Source organism: Uloborus diversus, chromosome 9 (genome assembly GCF_026930045.1).
Source record: "Uloborus diversus isolate 005 chromosome 9, Udiv.v.3.1, whole genome shotgun sequence".
NCBI lineage: Eukaryota > Metazoa > Arthropoda > Arachnida > Araneae > Uloboridae > Uloborus > Uloborus diversus.
The window spans coordinates 137706805-137714412 of NC_072739.1; the positions used below are offsets into that span (position 1 = coordinate 137706805).

Sequence of the window (7608 nt, forward strand, 5' to 3'; positions counted from 1 at the left end):
AGAAGTCGGATTCCCTTTTTAGGACGTACATCGACCTCTTTTTAAAAATAAAACAAGAGAGCAGCGGTTGGCCCGCAGAATGTGTAACAGATGCAGATAAAGCAAATTACATTTCTCAGTACAAGCAAAGAGAAGGAATTCTGTTAGATGCATCAAGTATCCAAAAGAATCCAGGAAGGAGGCAGGTTGCTAAACTAGCGCTTAATAGCTTCTGGGGACGGTAAGTAAATATTTATATTTTTTCTATTTTTGACCAATTTTATTAATTTTTCTTTCCGTAAGTTCTTTGGCTCAAAGGATTTTCTCTTTTTTTCAGATGGGGTATGAATAAGAACAAAGCCCAGCTCACATACTTCACCTCATTTGCTGAATTCAACAACATGCTGGCTGATCCGACAAAAAATGTAAGTATAACATTAAAAAAAGTCAACTGTGTTGTTTTAATAAATGTTAATAATAATAATAATATATGCGCAACTAACCATTTATGTTTTATAGGTCAATGATGTGTTTTTTCCCACGGAAGAAATATGTGCTGTGCACTGGGGAATGAACGAAAATTTTGTGAAGCAAGACACTTCCACAAATATATTCCTCGCTGCCTTCACAACTGCTTGGGCTCGGATGAAACTTTACCAAGAAATGGATAAGTTGGGAGAGTCTGTGTTATATCACGACACAGATTCCATAATTTACGCTAGCAATGGAACAAATGACCCCGCTCTGGGCAACCTTTTAGGCGAGTTCACGGATGAATTAAATGGGGATACGATAGAAACATTTGTGTCAGGTAATACTATCTTATATTGATCCATTTTGTATTATTTGAACGACTCAACATTGAAGCAAATTATGTTTTTTTTTTCTTGTGTTCTCTAATTTTTTTTAATTTTCAGGCGGCCCAAAGAACTATGGATACAAAACAGCCTCTGGAAAAACATGCTGTAAGGTTCGAGGCTTTACCTTGAATTTTAGAAATTCAAAGAGCCTCAACTATGATGCTTTAAAGTGGTTAGTATCTGGAATGAGTGATGACACAATTGCACTCAATAACCCATCAAAAATCACGAGAGATCCCAAGAAAAGACGCATCATCAACAAACCTGAAACAAAATTGTATCGGATGGTTTACAATAAACGCGTCATCCAGCAAGACTTCACGACTTTGCCGTATGGATACTGGTAAATATATATATATTTTAAACTTGAACTAATATTTTTGCCTAATAGATGTTTAAAAATAGTAGTTTCAATAAATACGTTTTCTTTTTTTTTGACAGATTATCCTTTGCTTATGTTCCGGATCGAACTCTGTTGATGATTACCTTACGGTTCCTTTTGGAGCGTGCTTCGTTTAGAAAACGTATTTATTATACAAACATGAAAAACCTCTTCGTTGAAAATAGACTGTCATCAGATTTTTTACATCAAAATACATTAAAAAAAAAGGCCCTTTTCAGGGCCACCCAAATTAACATGAATTGGAATGCTTATATTGCAAATGGTCTTTTACAAGACTACATATAAAAAAAAGGTTCTTTTCAGAACCACGAAAAAAACAAAGGCCCTTTTCAGGGCCACACAGAAAAAAAAAAGACCCATTCTGGGCAAACTTTTCTTTTTTCAGAACAACTGGATTCCTATAAAAGGTGGTATAATTTTCTCTTTTATTAAAGGTATAAAAAGCTTTGTATACGCGTAAGACAATCATTCAAAATGGAGTTCCCGTACTTGAAACACCCTTCCACTTGTATGATTTCAGGTCCCACTGGTTCTGGCAAAACCGTTTTCGTAAAGCGTCTAATCGAAGAAAAAATGTTTAGGCCTCAACCTCAGAAGATTATTTACTGCTATGGAGTCTATCAGCCCTTGTTTAATAAAATGAAAAACATTGAATTTGTTGAAGGGTTACCGTCTCATTTAAATACTGTACGAGACGTTGTTATTGTGATTGATGATTTAATGTCAGAACTAGGAAACGATTCGCGGTTAACCAACCTTTTTACAAAAGGAAGTCACCATAGAAATATTAGTTGCATATTCATTGTTCAAAATATTTTTTATAAAAGTACGGAAATGCGAACAATCAACTTAAACTCGCATTATTTAGCGCTGTACAAAAATCCTAGAGATAAAAGTCAAATTACTCATCTTGCTCGCCAAATGTTTCCTGGCAAAGTTAAGGCTTTTCTAGAAATATTCAACGATGCCACAAGTCCCGCGTACGGATACCTTTTTCTAGACTTTAGACCCGAAACTCATGACCGTTTACGCATGCGCACAGGAATTTTTCCAGGAGATATAAATTACGCGTACGAGCCTCGTTAGTCATTTATGGTGTAGAAACAGGAAGAGGAAACATGTCTGCCGTTGTCATTGATTTTGAGGGCTTTCAATTAGCTCCGCATAGCTATGTTATTAAGGAGCTTGCATTTTACTCTGTGAATCACAATTACCATGGCCGTTGGTCCTTCTTACCTCCTCGACCCTGGGAAGAATTATCGTACAGGAAACAAAAAAGTTATTCTTGGATAATCCGAAATTTACATGGATTGTCCTGGGAAAGTGGCGAGTTACCTTACAAAGCTCTACGTCACATTCTGACTATGTTATTTGTTTCTTTTACTGACATATACGTCAAAGGTTTGGAGAAGTGCAAATTTTTTGAAAAGTTGTCTGGAAAAAAAGTACTGGATTTAAATGATGTTGGTTGCCCTAAATTTCATGAATTAGAAAGCAGTTATGTTTCTTGTCCGGTGCACTCCTCTTATTTTAAGCACTGCGCTTTGGCAAAAGCGGCTGCATATGCCAATTTTCTATAAATAAACAGTACACACCACCAAATACGTCATTTGAAAGCAGAATGTCATCTTTTGCGCAACAAAATTTAGAGCAGCTCCGGCTTTTAAAACACAGCAAACTTCGTACTGCGTTGTTGAGAAAAGCTCCCAATAGTGTTATAAAAGCACTATGTGAATGCTGTAAGAATTTATTATGCGGCAACATCCCATTCAGTAAACAACGTTTGAAAAGACTGAGACCATATAAAAGGACTCTGCGAGTGTTAGCGCAGCAGAAAGTTCCCTTGTTCAAGAAACGACGGCATCCTCGTTCAAAAAGGAGACGGTTTCCTAAGTATTTTAAATACCTGCAGCACTATCTGTTTTAACGTCTCTCATTCATGGATAATGCAAAGAAATACGTGTTGTTACCCGAGGATCAAACGCAACACTTTGCTACGGATCATTTATCTACACTGGACAAGGATATGAATGCCATTTTACTTCGCCGCGATCTGGGTGACGAAGAAAAACGTGTGTTGTACTTGCAAATTTTGCAAAGATTCGTAAAATTTCCTTCTACAAAACCCTTGGAATCCGAAATGGTTGAAGAAAGAGGTCCTCCTGATATTCTGAAAGACATTTTGGAAGCGGCACCAGCGAAAGCGAAAAAGCAGGCGTTGAAGATTTTAGAGTTCCTCAAGACCAACGAATCAACTGTTTCGTGGAATGATAAAAATGAAATTCTGGTACGAGGTGAAACTATACCATATTCAAATATTACAGCATTTGGTTACTTTTTTACTGCGTTCCAGAAAAGCGGGCACCCAGTTGGACATGAAGCATTCTTGAATGCATTAGATGATGTAAATTTTCCACCCGAGTTTATTCAGAACAAGTATTTGAAAAAAAGTGTTCCCAAGCCCATTGTTAAAAGACAGAAAACAATGCATGCAAAACCAATTGTAACTAAGCCCAATGTTAATCGGCAGAAGAATATGTATGCAAAACCGTATGCCTGGAAAAAATATTTGTAACTTTGTTTGTTTTGTGTTAAATAAATATGAGTTTAAAAATAAAACTTTGTGTGGATTGTGTTACTAATTTTTTTTAAATCTGTTTTTTTTTTCAATTAAAAGAGAAAAAATAAAATGTACCTAAAGTCAAATGCAAAGAATTAAAAAACAGTTGAGTAGCAAAAAAAAAAAAAAAAGAATGACTACAAGGGAAAAAAACTGTAAAAGTTGGAAAGAAAATACTTGCAATAAAAATAAATGAAATAGAATAACACATTGATTTACAGAAAGAGAAAAAAAAAATATTCCAGATATGTTATTGCTTGGAAATGTAAAGGAAAAAATATTGTGTGATGACAAAAAAAGTATAAACACAGAGTAAAAGAAAAACTTTGAATTAAAAATAAAAAGAACATTTTATTATTTCTTAAAAATCATATTTACACCAAAATTCTTTTTAACATATTGATACAATTGAAAATCACTGATTTTTCTGAAATAAATTTTTCACAATAATATCCATACATAAACCTTGACATCTCTTGGTTAGATAGTAAATACAATATTGTCCACACACATTTGAAGTCAAACTTTGAAGAGGTGCATGATTCCATTTTACATATTCGTATTTCTTCACAAATCTTGTAATATGCTGACCATAGGCTTGAGGAGTCAATCCATAAGAGTCAAAAAATTCAACAGTTTGAGGATTTTCTATAAACAGGGCAATCCAGTGAGTTCCCGGCTCTGTATGTTTATCAGTATTAACAACTATTGCTGCAGGAAACGATGTAATGCAAGGAATTTTATCACAAGGAAAAAACTCCTACAAAATATCTCGATGCATGGCGATGATGAAGCAATACTCTTCGAATATCCAAAGAATTCATTAGTTACCGAAATCGTATAAGATATTTCTAGCTTTGTTGATTTCAATCAAATTTTCAAATTCAGCGTACACCAATAAAGAAATGGTCTGTGGTAGAGGCACTTTAAATTTAAGTTCCAGTCTTAAATTACTGTGTCGAACGAGATTCAAATGAGCTCCATCACACAGGTCAGGGGACAGATCAAAATGAAATAAGCAGTATCCGTCGGGAAATTCTTCTCTTGACAAATGACAGTCCTCGATCTTCTGAAGTGCAAAATAAATTGTTAAATGCACGAATATAGTTTTTATTGGTAAAATCAGGCTGCAATGGATTATGAGGCATCGGTTGTCCGTCGATGTAAACTCCAATGAAATTAATATGATAATGTTTAAATTCAAATGGTGTCTTTTTATAGCTTCCATTAAAAGCATCGTTGTCAACACAGGCTACAACCAAGCGCTTTGGCATTTGTCCAGTAAAGATGTTATCTTGCACAAAACTCATGTTTCCTCCAGGAATGGAATAGACTTTACACAGTACTCTGTTAATAGGATACTTGGCTGTTGTCTTCTCTAAGCTTTTAGCATGCCCCAACACTACGCCAGGGCTGACTCGAACTTTGCGTACAAACATCGATGCTTGCTCCAGGACTACTTTAAAGTTACCATCTCCTAATAAGCAAAACTCTGGCTTGCTTCGTATAAGCTTAATTTTCATATCCACCATATTAAGCATGAGTCGATCTTGATGAAATATGTCAACATGTAGACGCCCAATCATATCCACTGCAGTACTGAGTTTAAACATATTTGCTCTTTTGGTAAATCCTTCGTTGGGGGTCTTATTGCCGTCAGTCACAGTCAAATCATAGTTATTCATTTGACCTGCAGTGTCCTTAAAAAACAATTCAGAAGACAGCTGTGACGTTTTTGCTTCATATCCATGGTTTAATAATTTTTCGATAATTGCTCTGTATGGATAAGTGTTGTTACTCGAAGAGATTAATCTTTCATTCAAGCTAACATCCACCTGGGAAAACAAGGCATGTAAAAATAAATTGACGGGACCCACATTTTCTTTTGTTAATAGAGTTCCATTTCCGTTCACAATTTTAACTTTAACAAATAAGAGATTCTGTGACAAGTCTAAATAATCGTCACCGGTTCCAGAAATGTTAAATTCTATTGGACTACCGTCAGACACATTTGCAACAGGGTGAAATTCTATCCACTGCCCTCTTTCGATAACTGTTTGCGTGGGTGGTAAAGTAAATAAATTAAGTTCAGATTTAGCACATTCAGGAGAATCTTTTAACAGGTAAGCCATTCTGATCTAGGAGTCAAAAATATCACGTCCTTTAGCTTTCTTGACTTTGGCTCGAATGACTGGTTTATAAGCTTTGCGCTTCCTTTTAAATCTGCCGTGACCAATCATTTCATCCGCCTTTTTAAGAGCTTTCTTAGCTAACAATTTTCCAATTTCTTTGCCTCTTGTTTTAGCTGAGTTTTCCAATTTCTCACCAGCTAATACATCATTAGCAATCATGGCTCCAGTTCGTAAAGCTTCTTTTCCGATTGTTTTAACTCCACTTCTCAGGAAAGGCAGTGCAGTGCGGAAAAGTTTTGCGAAGAAACCACCAAGGCCGTGTCCCTTTTGCAGAGACAGTCCTTGATAAAAGGGCATACCGTTTCCGGTTTGCCCGACATAATAGTCTTCAAATTTTTTCGGACAGCAAGTGTAAGGAACAAGCATGATTCACGTTTTGTACACAAATGACGATGTACGTCAATGTTAAGCAGTAATTTATACAATTTGTTTTCATGCGAAAATGCAGCACGATGTATGCCATGCCTCGTTCAAAAGGAACGAATTCACCAGAGTGTAGACGCAAATCTATTTCAATCGTTTGAAAATGTTGTCGTATGACAGGTAAGTAGTGAGGTCTCGTATAATGAACATTAACCATTTCACCATCTCATTCCTTCTACTTTGATAATTTTTAACAGAGGAGCTTTGACATCACCCACGATTTGTGGCTCTACGAGATCGCAATACACATACATGACGGGAAAGGAAGCTGCTGGATCGGCTATAAAGGGACTCTGTGTCGTTCCATTATATTCTCCGGCATGAAAACCTAAAAGTTCTGCTATGCCTGTGTGAAGAATGACTTTACCACCTTCTTTTGTTTTGATTGTCACTCGTTTTGTTACAGGATGATAGTGAAATTCTAATTTATTTTTGAATGTCGTTAAAATCATAGCTTTCAAGAGATCTGGGGACTGTTTCATAACAACCAGGAGGTATTCGCCGCCCTTGTACCACTCCATCGCCTAAATCAAATCCAAATAAATTATTGTCCGACCTGATGTTATACCACGAATGAGGATATATAATATCTGTTAAACCTACTTCCCATTCATGATGGCTCAAATGAATACTTGAGGGAAGCTGTGTAATAAAATGAGAAGTTTTATTCTCAGGGAAGAAGCGACTAGAGCTGTCACTGATAAGCGTCACATAGAATGACATGTTTGCGACTGAATGAAAGAGGTAAGTACAGCACTGTTTTATATCCCTTTCACATCATTCACCCATGCATTGAATTTTTCAGGATAGCCTTGAAACTTAACAAAATATTCCGTCCTTTCCTAATCGCCGTCTTGTTTTTAAGACCTTCTCAATGGGATAATATCCAGAATCTGTTATTTTCTGAAGCTCTTGTGAGTAAAACGTCCCCTCTAACACTTCGCCAGTGAGATCTTTTAGTTTATACACTACGGGATTTCTGGGCAATACTTTATGGATCGTAAATATTTCTCTCGTCCAATTCTGCTCATATCCTTTCTCAAATCGCAATTTTTCTTTACTTATTCTTACGGTGTCTAATTCTTTAAGTGAAGATTTACTTCCATGCCTTGAAGAGGTTTCAAGATCTCC

The 7608-nt window shown here is 36.0% G+C and overlaps 1 protein-coding gene across 1 annotated transcript; it reads left to right on the forward strand.

Moving 5' to 3' along the window:
- Positions 1-323: 323 nt before the first annotated feature.
- Positions 324-1186, forward strand: LOC129230528 (uncharacterized). The gene is made up of 3 exons (XM_054864932.1): positions 324-404; positions 499-790; positions 897-1186. Exons 1-3 carry the CDS (start codon positions 324-326, stop codon positions 1184-1186), a joined length of 663 nt encoding a protein of 220 aa, XP_054720907.1.
- Positions 1187-7608: the final 6422 nt, after the last annotated feature.